Source organism: Manacus candei, unplaced genomic scaffold (assembly GCF_025592945.1).
Source record: "Manacus candei isolate 608988 ecotype Guabito, Panama unplaced genomic scaffold, ASM2559294v1 h1tg000119l, whole genome shotgun sequence".
NCBI lineage: Eukaryota > Metazoa > Chordata > Aves > Passeriformes > Pipridae > Manacus > Manacus candei.
This window is the reverse complement of record NW_026138167.1, coordinates 4,634,720-4,647,548: the sequence shown is the minus strand read 5'-3', so window position 1 is coordinate 4,647,548 and position 12,829 is coordinate 4,634,720. Positions and strand designations below refer to the sequence as shown.

At 50.6% G+C, this 12,829-nt stretch overlaps 2 protein-coding genes across 4 annotated transcripts in view; both read right to left on the bottom strand.

The window, feature by feature from the left end:
• The window catches only part of LOC127462086 (actin, cytoplasmic type 5), a 139,231-nt gene extending 126,966 nt beyond the window's left edge, over nt 1–12,265 (bottom strand). Inside the window, exon 1 of the mRNA XM_051770414.1 lies at nt 12,258–12,265. The gene's annotated coding sequence lies outside the window, so the exon portion shown is untranslated. The remainder of the gene's footprint in view (nt 1–12,257) is intronic.
• Nucleotides 41–12,808, bottom strand: SCAMP2 (secretory carrier membrane protein 2). 3 transcript variants are annotated; one of them, XM_051770409.1, is made up of 9 exons: nt 12,673–12,808; nt 7,381–7,461; nt 6,790–6,879; nt 5,786–5,903; nt 4,918–5,046; nt 4,331–4,490; nt 3,710–3,811; nt 1,496–1,613; nt 41–448 (listed from the first exon to the last, which is right to left on the bottom strand). In XM_051770409.1, exons 1-9 carry the CDS (start codon nt 12,727–12,729, stop codon nt 302–304), a joined length of 1,002 nt encoding a protein of 333 aa, XP_051626369.1. In that variant the 5' UTR covers nt 12,730–12,808; the 3' UTR covers nt 41–301. The 3 variants fall into 3 exon arrangements, with proteins under 3 accessions (XP_051626369.1, XP_051626367.1, XP_051626368.1); XM_051770407.1 differs by lacking the exon at nt 12,673–12,808 and having other exon boundaries at nt 7,381–7,732; XM_051770408.1 differs by lacking the exon at nt 41–448 and having other exon boundaries at nt 462–1,613.
• Between the last annotated feature and the right edge of the window lie 21 nt (nt 12,809–12,829).

Sequence of the window (12,829 nt, the reverse complement as noted above, 5' to 3'; positions counted from 1 at the left end):
CAGACAGAGCGAGGGGAGGAAGAGACAAACACCTGGTAGGTCCTGGATAGAGAAATATATTTACTTCAGAGAATGTCTCCCCCATCTCCCCACACCCTAAAATAAGACAGGGAAAACTAATCATCAAAACCGTAGCTCAGCTGAAGCTAAAAAAACCTCTTCTCATCAGGAGTCGGCATCACAGAGCTCACATGGTACCCCCAAAAAGTGCATTTTTAGGGAAAAAAAAAAAAAAGGAGTGATAAGGGCAGAGAAAACAAGGGGGAGGCAGCCCGGGAAGGGCTAGTTTTGCTGGGAAGGGCTAGTTTCCCCGGAAAGCACTCTGTGCAGCTGAGGAGGCTGCCCCGGCCGCTGCATTCTGGAAGCTCCTGTTGCTGAGGATGCCTTGGGAAAACTCTTCCTGGGCCCTTTGGAAACTGGCTCCCGTGCGCCGATACAGGGAATGCACCTGGGAACAAAAGGAGAGGGAAAAAATTAATGAAGTCAGCATGTAGCTGTGCAGTTGCTGCATACACCTTGCTTTTCCTCAGCTCTGCTACTAACCAGCTCCCTGGAGCCAGGGGCTCCACTGCTCCCAGCATGGGATGCTGCTGATTTCAGGAGACCCTCATTTGCTGTAAAATACGGAATGCTTAGCAAAATTGCTGGTTTCAGGCCCAAAACTACACTCCCCACACTGTAATGGCACAGACTTAACCCGGCATTTACTGGAGGGCAGGACCTGAAGGTGCCAACAAGCATCAGGTGTTTCCTTCCAGACAAATGTAGGAGAAAAAAAGCAGCAGCAATAGAAACAGGAACAGTCCAGCCTGTCCTTGCCTATCCCAAACCTCCATTTCTGCTGTTCCTGCAGAAATCCAGTCCTGGTGTGGTCAGGCAGGAGAAGGAAGGAGGGTTGTGTTTAGAAGCCAGCATGAAGGCACTCAGTGGGATCCCACCAGGCTTTGAAAAGCCTCACAGCAGTGAGCAGTGATTTTAAGGCCTTGGATACTGAATAGAGTTATGGCCACCTCTGCTCAGCCAGGTCCAGGCAGGACAAGGGGAGTGGTTTTAAACTGCGAGCAGGTTTAGATTGTATATTAGAAAGAAATTCTTTTCTGTGAAGGTGGTGTGGTCCTGGCACAGGTTGTCCAGAGAAGCTCTGGCTGCCCCATCCCTGGAAGTGTTCAAGGCCAGGTTGGATGGGTCTTGGAGCAACCTGGTCTAGAGGAAGGTATCCCTGCCCATGAAAGGGAGTGGAACAAGATGAGCTGTAAGGCCCCTTCCAACTCAAACCATTCATTGATTCTGTGATTCTAAAGGGAGCCTACTTTCCTACCTCAAGTGTTCAAGAAATTTGGCATCGATGTAGGAAGCACAGGCAAAAATACTTTCGTATAAATCTCTTGACCTGCCAGTGCCCCGATTCCATCTTCATTCCCCAACAGGTGAAAGGAGGCAGAAAACCCAGGGTATCCTGGGAGCAGCCTGACTTCCTTGCCTCCCAGCCACTCACCTGCTTCAGGAGGAAGAGGGAGAGAACGGCACACAGCGTGAAGAACGCTGCCACCACCATCATGATAATGGCCACGGCCAGGTTCCTGCGCACCTCCGACAGCGCCGCGATCCACCCGCTGCGGGGAGAGGAGAGTGGGTGAGCATGGACAGCATTCCAGCACGAGATGAGATGGAGCAGTGGAGGAAGAGGCACCCACTGTTGCACAACAGCTTTAGGGGAAAGTTACAGGGAAGTACAAAACCAAACAGCTGTGAAAACAGGAACCCAGAGCTCATCCAGGCCCTCGTTTTGGGGGAGAGTTTCCGCTGTTATTTTTAGATAAGGATCGTGTTCATCCCACCCACATTCTAGTCCTGGATCACCTCGCTTAGGCAGGAAAATCAATACCCTTGGCGCCACCGGTGACTTCCACAAGCACCTTCTCAAAATTCAGCCAAGTGGGTAAAGATAGGCTGGAACAGCTAAATTGGAAGAGATCAGCTGGCAGGTCTGGAGCCTGGATGTATGTGTCACCCTGACAAGGATGTCAGCATTGGGAAGGGAACGAAGAGGAAGCAAAGGAGGAAGTTGGTGAGGCTCTGGCACAGGTTGCCCAGAGAAGCTGTGGCTGCCCCACCCCTGGAAGTGTGCAAGGCCAGCTGGATGGGGCTTGGAGCAACTGGGATAGTGGGAGGTGTCCCACGGCAGGGGGGTGGAACGAGATGGGCTTTAAGGCTCCTTCCAACCCAAACCAGTCTGTGATTCCATGATTCTAAGTTAGAGCTACAGAAAGGAGGAAATTAGGAGTTGTTGAAGGGAAGGGGCAAAATGGATGTTGGGAATTACCAGCGCTTGGCTGTGGGTGACAATACCAAGACACCTCACTCAAAAAACCCTCTTGGGTGCTGGAGAAAGGAATCATTCCAACTGCTAAACCAAACATGCCATGAGCCACTGGGAGAGTGGGAATCAAGTGAGCCAAACCATCCCATCTGATGTGCTGCACAGCTTCTCACTCGTCACAGGGAAGCAGAAAGGCACACCATGCACTGCAGCCAAAAATATACGAGCTGTCTGGCGGGAGGAAACGGAGCAGAAAGCTCCAGGCAGGCTCTCCCAGCCAGACTAAACCCGGAGTGCCCCCTCCCCATCCCCTGTGACTCAGGCAGAGGGGAGGGAGGCCGAGGACATCTCTGCCCACAAGCCCTTCTGCAGGCAGTGGGCAAAAATAGACAGCAGCTTCACTGCTCACCTGAAGGCTTTCCCTCAGAACAACCACGAGCTGTTAACCTTTTCCCTGTTCTCCGTAACTCCAGAATCTGATCTGTGGCCAAGGCAGCAAGGCAAAAGGAAAGGCTGTGCTTTCCCTGCAGGGCACAGCTGCTGACACGAGGCTGCTGGACCTGCTCCAGAAGCCTGGGCTCACCCTTCTGTACAATGTCACTGAGAAAGGGTGAGGGCAAAACTCTCTCTGCTTGTTTTTTTGAAGCACTGCCCAATGGCAACACGCTCCAGAGAAACTCAGGAAGAGTTTGGGGACAGAGTCAGGCTGGCAGCAGCAGCATCAAGCTAAGCTGCACCCAGATTCCAGGTCAGAGATCCCTCAGCCCCACACCACCTCTCTCAGGGCAGGCTCCAGTTTAACACAAGGCAGACATAGTCAACACTATAGGCTCAGCATCAAGAAGGAGCAAATATGATCTGTATTGAGGGAGAAGGTAGCAGAAGGGGCATGGAAGAGTTATCACAGAATCCCAGAATGGTCTGGCTTGGAAGGGACCTTAAACCCCATCACATTCCACCCACCCTGCCACGGACAGGGACACCTTCCAACAGCCCAGATTGCTCCAAGCCCCACTGAACCTGACTTTCAACACTTGCAGGGATGGCGCAGCCACAGCTTTTCTGGACAACCTGTGCCAGGGCCTCACCACCCTCACAGGGAAGAATTTCTTCCCAATATCTAATTATTCCCACACTGCCCTCAGCGCTGGCCACGGCAGCAGCAGCAAAGGAATACACTTTTGCTGTGACTAGGATGGAAAGAGCAGAGCAGGGAGGCAGCCCAGCTGGGACCTGCCAAAGCTGTGCAAGGGCTGAGAGAGGAAAACCATGGGAGAAAGAACAGGCAGCTGTCAGAAACAAGCCCCAGAGCTCCTGACAGTCACAGCCCTGGTGAGAAAAAGGATCTGTGCAAGGCTGGGATGCAGCAGCCAGTGAAACCGAGCTTACCTGTCTCCCCAGCCAGGAATGCCAACAGCCTGGATGACGTAGATTGCTATTTGGCAGAAGAAGACAAAAAAGAAGACGAAGAAGCTGAAGGAGCTGTCAGACCTGCAGGAGAGATGGCAGCAGGAGTGAGACCCATGATCCCTGCACAGACTCCCTGCTCTAAGAGAAAGGGAACAATTTCAGTGAACTCCTTTCTCCAGGGAAAAGCTGTTGAGGGGAGGAATTTGGGTACCCATACAACTTATGTGTCCACTGCAAATCCAATGCTCTGCCCAGTGCAAGATAAAGTGAAGGCAGCTCCCTTAATACATGCAGTGTGCTCAACATTAATGTACCAAACAGTGTCTCAGAAATCAGTAAAATGAATAAAAAAATTAACTAAAAACCCCAGATGACTGGCTAGGCTTGGATTTCAAGATGAAAAAGGATCACCATAATTAAGTTGTATCAGATAGATCTAATATGCTTAGAAACATAGTGAGTTTGATTCATCTAATGATGCAAAGAGCTGGAAAAATCCTGCAGGCAAAATACGATGGGAAAACAGATAAACCCAAAGCTCCTCCCACTAAAAGATACATCCCCTTTACAGAAAAAAAAACCAAAAACAACAGTACTTGCCTGAAAGCCTTGTAAATTGGTCGGTACCAACAGAGAAAGGCACAAGGGGTGAATAAAATTAACCAAAGAATCGAGAGACCGAAGTCTACGCCTCTGCCATCATCAGTTGTGAACCACGCCAGACAAGCAAGCAGGTTTAGGAGCAGGGTAATGGAATGCACTGTTTGGGGTGGAAGAGAGAGAAAAAAACATCAGTAAGCTCTTGGAAAACCCGCAGCATCCCTAATCTCTCACTGAACACACTGAGCGCTGCAGAAATTAAGGAGACTCCGGGCCATCTAATTTCACTGCCTCCCTTGGAAGGAAAGCACAGCTTAACCTAAAAGCTCATCTGATCCTGCTGCTAATGGCCAAATCTTAAATAGTTGTTCAAGTCTCCATTAAACAATTAAAATTCTGTCATGAATAAGCTACTCCCAAAGCATAAACTTGGAGTTCTTCACATTTGCCTTCCTAAAAAAGGAGGGAAACATGACTTTACCCTTGCAGACAACACTGATAGGATTTACTGTGTGACAAAGCTCAGTTTTTGATACAGAACCTTCTTAGAAAGATTTTTTTTTATTGCAGTTCAAGCCATTACTTACACATCCACAAGTAATACAGCATCTTGCATATCCGCTGGTAGTCAGCTGGGATGTCTGCAGAAAAATCCTGATAAAAACACGGCTTGATGGGACACTTCTTGGGAAGGGGTGGCCAGTTGTTCTGCCTCGCTGTGGAAGAAAGAAAGAAGCAGCTCTTCACTTGCTCTTCTCTCTCTTAATTGAAAGACTAATTCACACACCATAATTTCCAAGTAGCCATTCAGATATTGTTTAATTCATACATTAAAACCTTGGGAGAGCCCAGGGGTTGGTCAGAACCTATGTTTGAGCAGGCGGCACAACAGGAACGTGATAAACTGCTGGCAGAGCAAGGCAGACAAACCTAGATTGGGGGGTTTCCTCTGGGGAAGGCAGAATTCCCCTGCAGTGGCCAAAGGGCCATCACAAGCATCATCACTCAGCTCTGCAAGTCCAGATTCAGTCATTTAAAACCAAGATTAGGGGGGAATATTGGTTTACTGTGCTTAAAAAAGCCTCAAGAATGAAAAGAAAGCTCTGTTGCTCTCAATGAAGAGCCTTAACGTGGCAACAGCTCCAACACAGGTACAAAATTGGTGTTTGAGAACTTTTTGTGGTGAAATGCAGCTGCTGAGAGCACACTCAAGGGCAGGGACCCATCAGAGCTGGCCCTGCCTCTGAGCTCCTTTCTCATCTTGGAGGCTACAGGATGACAGGTACAGTCACAGGAGGGCTGCCACAGCTGTGAAGGACTAGAGGAAAGCCTAAAAAATGCTTCTAGAAGAGCTGTGTACACTTGGACAGGCTGAGCTTTCCTGAAATCCTGACAAACCAAGGAACCCAGCCTTCCTGGGAATCCCAGTGACAGCAGGCAGGACGCAGTACTCACGGTTAATGCTGGCTGAGTTGCTCTGCAGTTCCCTTTCCTTCTTCTCCAGCTCAGCTGCCTTCCTCTCTAACTCTGCCTGCTGCTGAAGCAGCCCGGCCTGTGCTGCCGCGGCCACGGCCTAAAGCAGGGGAGAAGGAGGTTAGTCCTGCCCTAAGCCAGGCACTTATGGCACCACCAGCAAACACACCAAACTGGAAGGGAAGCAGGGCAGAGGACAACATGAAAGCTCAATCTTAAACGTCTTAACTCTTTCTGCCTTACCCGCTGAAAGACAAAATCAAGATCGATGCAGAACTCCACCCGGATGTCCCTCTCTTATCCCTATCCTTATCCTACAGGAAGATAGGGCTGGAAGAGCCCTCAGGAGGCTTATCCACTCCATTCTCCATCCCCTGTGCCTTTCCCTTTCACCGAAGCTATGCTTTTCTCACAGCTTCATCTACCTCACAGTTCACTTCATTGCTCCGAGCACCTCACAGCTGAGCAGTGAGCAGGACTCCTGGGCTTAGCAGGACAATTCCCTGCCCAGCTATGAGAAGAAAGGCAAGACAGCTGGCTACCACACCTCTTAAGGACCTCTTCTACTTGTTTTATATTCTGAGAACTGATCCTTTCTCCCAGCAGCCTCAGCCTCTCAGCTCTCTGGATGAGGCGGTCCTGGCAGTCAGGTACTTGCATTTATGCTCCTGGCACTGAGCATGTCTGACCAGACACTAGAACTAAGCTGAAAACATTAGCAGGATACATTCCACAGTTTCCAGAGGGAAGTCAGAGCCAACAGGACACAAGGCAAAGCAAGCTTTGCCACCAGAGGGACAGGGAAAAAGGCATAAAAAGAACTGCGTGTGTGTATTCCCCGTAAATCTCTGCTTCCCAAATGGAACTTGAAAAGATCACCTGCAGCTTCCCACACACAACCCCAGAGAATCCCATTCCCCTCCTATTCCCAGAGGCCTCTGGGAGCTCCTGGAGGCCGGGGAGGCAGAGGTGAGGAGCTGCCATACCTGGGGCGTGGGCTCCACGGACGTCTGCAGAACAGCCGGCTGCGAGTGGCCCGAGGGCTGCACGGCTGGCGTCGTCCGGGCTGCATTTGTCTGCACAGAAATCAACAAGCAACAAGGTAAAAACATTGCAGGAGAAACAAAAAAGGATTTGGATCCATTTAAACCAATCTAAATCTTGGTTTCCCCTTCGCCCATCTAGCTCATGGCAGCAGCCAGGGAATAAGAACGCAGCTCTCCCAGCGATCCATCAATGGTATTGCCATGGCAATTCAGTTCCCAACCCAGGAACCAAATACATCCTGATGTGTCCTGCCACAAACCATCTTCCCCTTCACACTTCATATGGCTTCCCTGTGAGTCAGCAGCCAGCTGGAGAGAAGCTGTTCCACGTGAGTGGAGAGCTCCAGTTGGGAGTTTATTAGTGGTCTAGTGCAGGAACAGTTCCTTGCAGCTTGCCACACACGCCATGAGCTACATTCCATGAGGAAATCAGCTGTGAATTCCTCTTTTCTTAAATTGCACCTACCAAGGGACCTTCTACACCACTAAAACCACCACAAGACACACAGAGCACAGACACGTGGCACGTACCAGCTGGGAGCTCTCGGAAAAGGGGTTGAATTCATCCAAGCCACTTTGGCTGGTGTTTGTGAGCTGTGTCACTGAGGGATCCTGAAGGGAGAGAGCACAAGGATCAATCAGCATCAGATATAGGGCAACATCACTTATATCATCAAATTGTTCAGGTTGGAAAAGGCCTTTAAGATCATCGAGTCCACATTGCCCACGCTGCCGCTCTTCCATCCGCTCACTGGCTGGGAATTGGATGGGGTGAACACAGGCTTGCCACAGGTGGATGGCCTTGGCAGGCATGGAATTTAAATATCCAAGGAGATGACTATCAGCAAGGCAAGATTTGTGGGCAGAAATAAATTCCTGTTCAGCCAAGAACAACTACAACATGCTTCTGGTACAGGAACCCTTTGTGCAGGTTACTACCGCTTACCTACAGAAAGTTATTTCTAATTTCCAGGGATCTGCATTCATTTATCCATGGTCAGAATGCTGCTGGACATCCAGGACCACCTCCCAAACCTCACCTGCACCTCATAAAGCAAGCACAGAGCCACAAAGTACAGCAGAGCTACAGAAAATGAGGTTCTAGATACCACTGGTCCTGACTGACAGATGTCAGCAACCTCAAATGCCAACGATTGCTCTGAAAAGGCAAAACTCCCAGGAAAATCAAGCTGGAGATGTGATACCAATTATTTTAGGAGGTTTTAATGCTGCTGGCATAACATCTGTGTTCACTTTTACTCACAGCATCTCCCACTTGCCTCCGTCAAATCCTCTGATATTTAAAAACAGCCTCTCTGCACATCTGAGAACAACTTTCTCCCCTCACCTGCAATGCATGCAGCTATTTTTATCTCCTCTTTTCTACACACTACATTCCAAACAGAGATTCCTCTTTGACAGGCACATGTTGACCTCTGGAGTGCTCCTCTCCCCAGTTACTACAGAAACAAGGTCCTTTTTAAAACTCAGAAATCCTCCTGCCTGGCAACCCAAGAGCTGGGTGTGGGTCAAAAAATTAAAAAGTGGCTTTGTATCCTTCCCTCAGCAACTCGTGTGCCCAGATCAGTCATTCTAATTTGGTGCTTAATGCGGCGAGAAGCCACTGAGGCTGCGCCGAGGTGAGAGTGAGAGGTGCAGGCTGCAGGAAAATCCCTCTGGAGCCATTCCCGGGGTTTTAGCGCAGCCTTCTGCCGAGCAGGATACACACAGAGCAGTTAATGAGTAACTCCTCCTCGACAGCAGGCACTCCCTACCAACAGGTTGCACTAGTTTATGAATCACCCTGGCTGAGGGATCGCAGACGAGGAGGATTTGAATGCTGCTCGGCGAAGCACAACTCACCAGCAAGAAAGGGCTGTGAAAAATAGGAAGCACCAGCAGAACTGCCATGCTGGAAATAAAACTTGTGCCTTTATTTCGCTACTGACTCCTCTGGAAGCTTCAGCTTCACCAGTTTTGCACAGACACGGGCTGTCAGCACAAGTTTACACGTCACTTAATACACAATAGCTGCTGCACACCAGCATAAACCCTTTAATCCCAAGCAGATGAGGCCCCAGTCGCACTAAAGTCCAGCAAAAAACTACAAGAGGAAGAGAAACTCCCTTAGAGGCATGGGGAGTGGAAAGTGAAGACTGTATAACCCTCTGAAGAGCCTGAATGGTCAGGCTGGGTTGAAAGCGCTCGGAAATAAGGAGAAATGCTACAGTACCACAGTAAAACACACATTTTTCTCCTCTTGGCTCATCTCCATTCCAAAAGAAAGCTGGAGGCTCATCAAGGGCAGGAGAGCAGCACCCCTGCTTCTCTGCTCCCAGCTGCACAACAGTTTGATTTCAAAGGCAGACAAGCTCTCATCATACTGCACAGCTTTAAAAAAAAAATCACTTAATTAGGTGGTAAGGCCAAGGCACAGCCTGCCATTGTTCGCGTGTGTCTAAAATAGAAACCCAAAGAGCAGGGAATTCGCAACAAAGCTGAAGTTTTTGGTCACGTGCCTCTGTGCCCTGGATAGGGCAGGAAGGAAAACAGAGGGTGACACACAGACACCAGCTTCCACGAGCTCAGACCAGGCAGTGTGAAGGATGAGTAAGCACCAGGAACGCAGAGACGAACGAGACGCTGCCCACAAACTTCATGTCTTACAATTATTTCCTTGTAAGCTACGCAGCAAAAGGCAGCTGACCCTCTTTTGAAACAAGCACAGGCCTGATCCTCGGAAAGGATCAGGAAACAGGGTCTTAATTCAGCCACAGAACCACTCCAAGCCACAATTCAGCCATAAACCTCACGTTCACAAATCAGTGATTGGCTTGATCTGCAGGATGCCAGCGAGCAGATCCCATCTGCTGCCCTTCCAACCACCACTTCTTCAAGCTCCAGGAACCTGTGACATCATTTTTCACGGCTTCAAATGCCCAAGTGCAGAATAAATTTTTGTTTGGACCAAACTACAATGACACAAAGATTAAAATAATTTTCAAACGCAGCTTAACACAAATACGAGTTGCTGTCGTGCTGTGCCAGCTGCTAAAATGTTTTGATACAATAGGTCTGTGCAGGAAATTCTATTCTTTCATTTCTTTTTCTTCCCACAGATTAAAGAAACAAAATGAGATGACTCTCTTGACAAGATCAAGGCAAAATAACTCAGCTGAGAATCACCTGGAACTTTACATGGTCGTCTAAATATCACAGTATTGCCCCAAATATCACCAGTCCTGCAGACTCAGAGTGCTGCCACTGCCTGAAAGATGCACTGAGAGAAACCCCAAGGATTTTATTATTGATATCTCTAAAAAGAATGGAGATTTCCAGCTCTGCCTGAAGCTTGGACCAAAGTTTTGGAGACAGCTGCCACTTCTATCAGGTTACTGGATAAACCAAGGCAGTTAATCATCTCTCATTAACCAGTTGCAATAAGTAACAGAAAAGCCAGAGGTATTTTTAACAGGACCAAAGCAGCCTATTTTATACCAAGTTTAACAAACACTGTGAACAAACTCTTAAAAGGCAAAGATCCTCATCCTGTCAGTATTTGAAGAGTATGAAGCATTACACTGGGATCCCCAGCAAGGAAAGAGAACCCTGGTGCTGTGACAAGAGAGACCCACCAGTGTGAGAGGACTGGGAGGGTGCAGATGCTTCTACTCATTCCAGTGTGTGTGGAAGGGGATGTCAATGGGCAACTGTTTCCCCAGCACTGAGCCAACACCTGGATCCAAGCCCCGACCTGGAATGGGCTGTCCCACATCCTGAGATTTCATTTCAAATCAGAGGGACAAGGCTTCGAGGCTCCAGGAAGCAGCAGCTGGAGATTCCTCACAACCAGCTGCTAAGGACTAGGGAATTTTTCTTTATAAAAAGTCCTGAAAGGAGGATATAGAACCTGCCACAAAGACCAGATGAGCTGCAAAGAGCTGTCAGACAGGAGCATCCATGGTGTTACTTCCCATTAAAACATGGGCCTGACACGGGAATTACCTGCTGGAGATCACATCCAACCTTTTTTGTTTGAACAGGGAATAAAGTGTGAGCACAGCCCTGTTCAGTTCGAGATTAGGACAGCTTTAATGTACACAAAGCAGGTGAAAGGGACCTGAAGTGAGCTGACAAGAAAGCTGGAGAGGGACTTTTTACAATGGCATGGAGTGACAGGGCAAGTGGGAATAGCTTCAAACTGACAGAGAGAGGGATTAGATTTGATATTAGGAGATTCTTCCCTGTGATGGTGATGAGGTTGCCCAGAGAAGCTGTGGCTGTCCCATCCCTGGAAGTGTCCAAGGCCGGGTTGGACTGGGCTTGGTCCAACCTGGGATAATGGAAGGTGTCCCTGCCCATGGTGGAGGTTGGAACGAGATGAGCTTTAAGGTCCCTTCCAACCCAAAACATTCTGTGATTCTATGAATATTGACTTCCTCAATATGCAAAACCAACAAATCCCGACATGAACAGCGACATATTCCACCCCGTGGAAGGAATATCACAGGAACACGGTTATCCCAACCCTTCCCATTCATGAGACTCACAAAAGCGTGTTAAAATGAAAGTGAGGAAGAAAAGGATTTTTTCACTCTGATTCCTCAAAGCACTCAGCCTCCTGAACAAACAGTTTCCGTTTGGCTTGGCCCTGAAATCTGAGGTCAGGAATCATTCCTTTCTGTGGATCACATCTCAGCCAAGAGTAAAGGTGAGGTTAAGCTCACAGACAGGAGCCAAAGGCCAGACACTGATTTTCGCACACCCCTGCACAGGCTCCAGGTCCCAGAGGCCATTCCAGGCCAACTCCCTGCATAAGTGACCCATTTTCAGAGCATGGAGGTTAACTCAGAGAGGAGAAACTCGGTGAACGCAGACCAAGTCCTCAGTGACCTCAACAGAAATCCCATGCTTTGGACCCTGAAAACCTCAGCCAAAGGATGCCTTAGGGGCTCACTGTTTAGAGCTGAAGCACCTTAAAAACAGACCCAGAAAGACCCAGCAGACAGCCAGACCACCAGGCAGCACACCCAAGAGAGGTTCAGCAACTGATTGTTTTTAATAAGCCCACAAATTAGGCATTCGTGGCTGTTTTGGCATCCTGAGAGGCAGCAAACCCCCTCTCCACAGCCTGGGGGAGTGGGGGGCGAGCGGGTCTGGCAGCACAGGGCGGTAGGGGACTCCTCTTTGAGGAGACGAGCAGCCCGGTCCGGGGGAGAGACGGGGGTTGAGGAAGAGGCGGTAGGAATGATCCCAGCGGCAGCAGGAAGGATCCCAGCGGCGGTGCGCAGAACCGGGGGGACCCCAGGTGGGTCACAGCGCTCCTGCGTGACCTGCAGGGGACTGGGGAGCGGGTGTGGGACCCCCAGCCCTGGCTGTGCGGGGGACACGGGGACGGGGAGCAGGACCCCCAGCCCCGCCCGGAGAGGGGGTACAGCGAGGGGGAGCGGGACCCCTTGTCCTGCCCGGAAGAGGGGCTCGGGACCCCTGTCCCGGCTGGAGGGGGGCATGGGGAAGGGAGATGGGACCCCCGGCCAGAGGGGGATGTAGGGAGGGGGAGCGGGACCCGTGGCTCCATCGGGGGTCCAGGGAGGGGAACGGGACCCCCGGCCCGGCCGGAGGTGGGTCGGAGGCTGCGCCCAGACCGCCCTCAGGGCGCGGGGGTCCCGCCCCCTCTCTCTGATTGGCTAAGACGCGGAGAAGCGGCACCGCCATTGGCCAGCGACGCTTCAGTCAGTGCCACGTCCCGGCGGCGGCGGGCGGGGGCCGGGGGGGGCCCGGGCCGGGCCGATTGAGGGGGGTCCGGCCGCGCCTCGCGCCCACCTGGAAGGGGTTGATGTCCACCGGGTCGGCGAACGGGTTGGTGTCGAAGCCCGACATAGGCGCGGTCCGCTCCGCTCCCGCCGCCGCCGCCGCCGCTCCTGGCGCTTCCGGGGCACCCGCGTGACCGGGGAGCCGCGTGACGTCACAGCGGCGCATG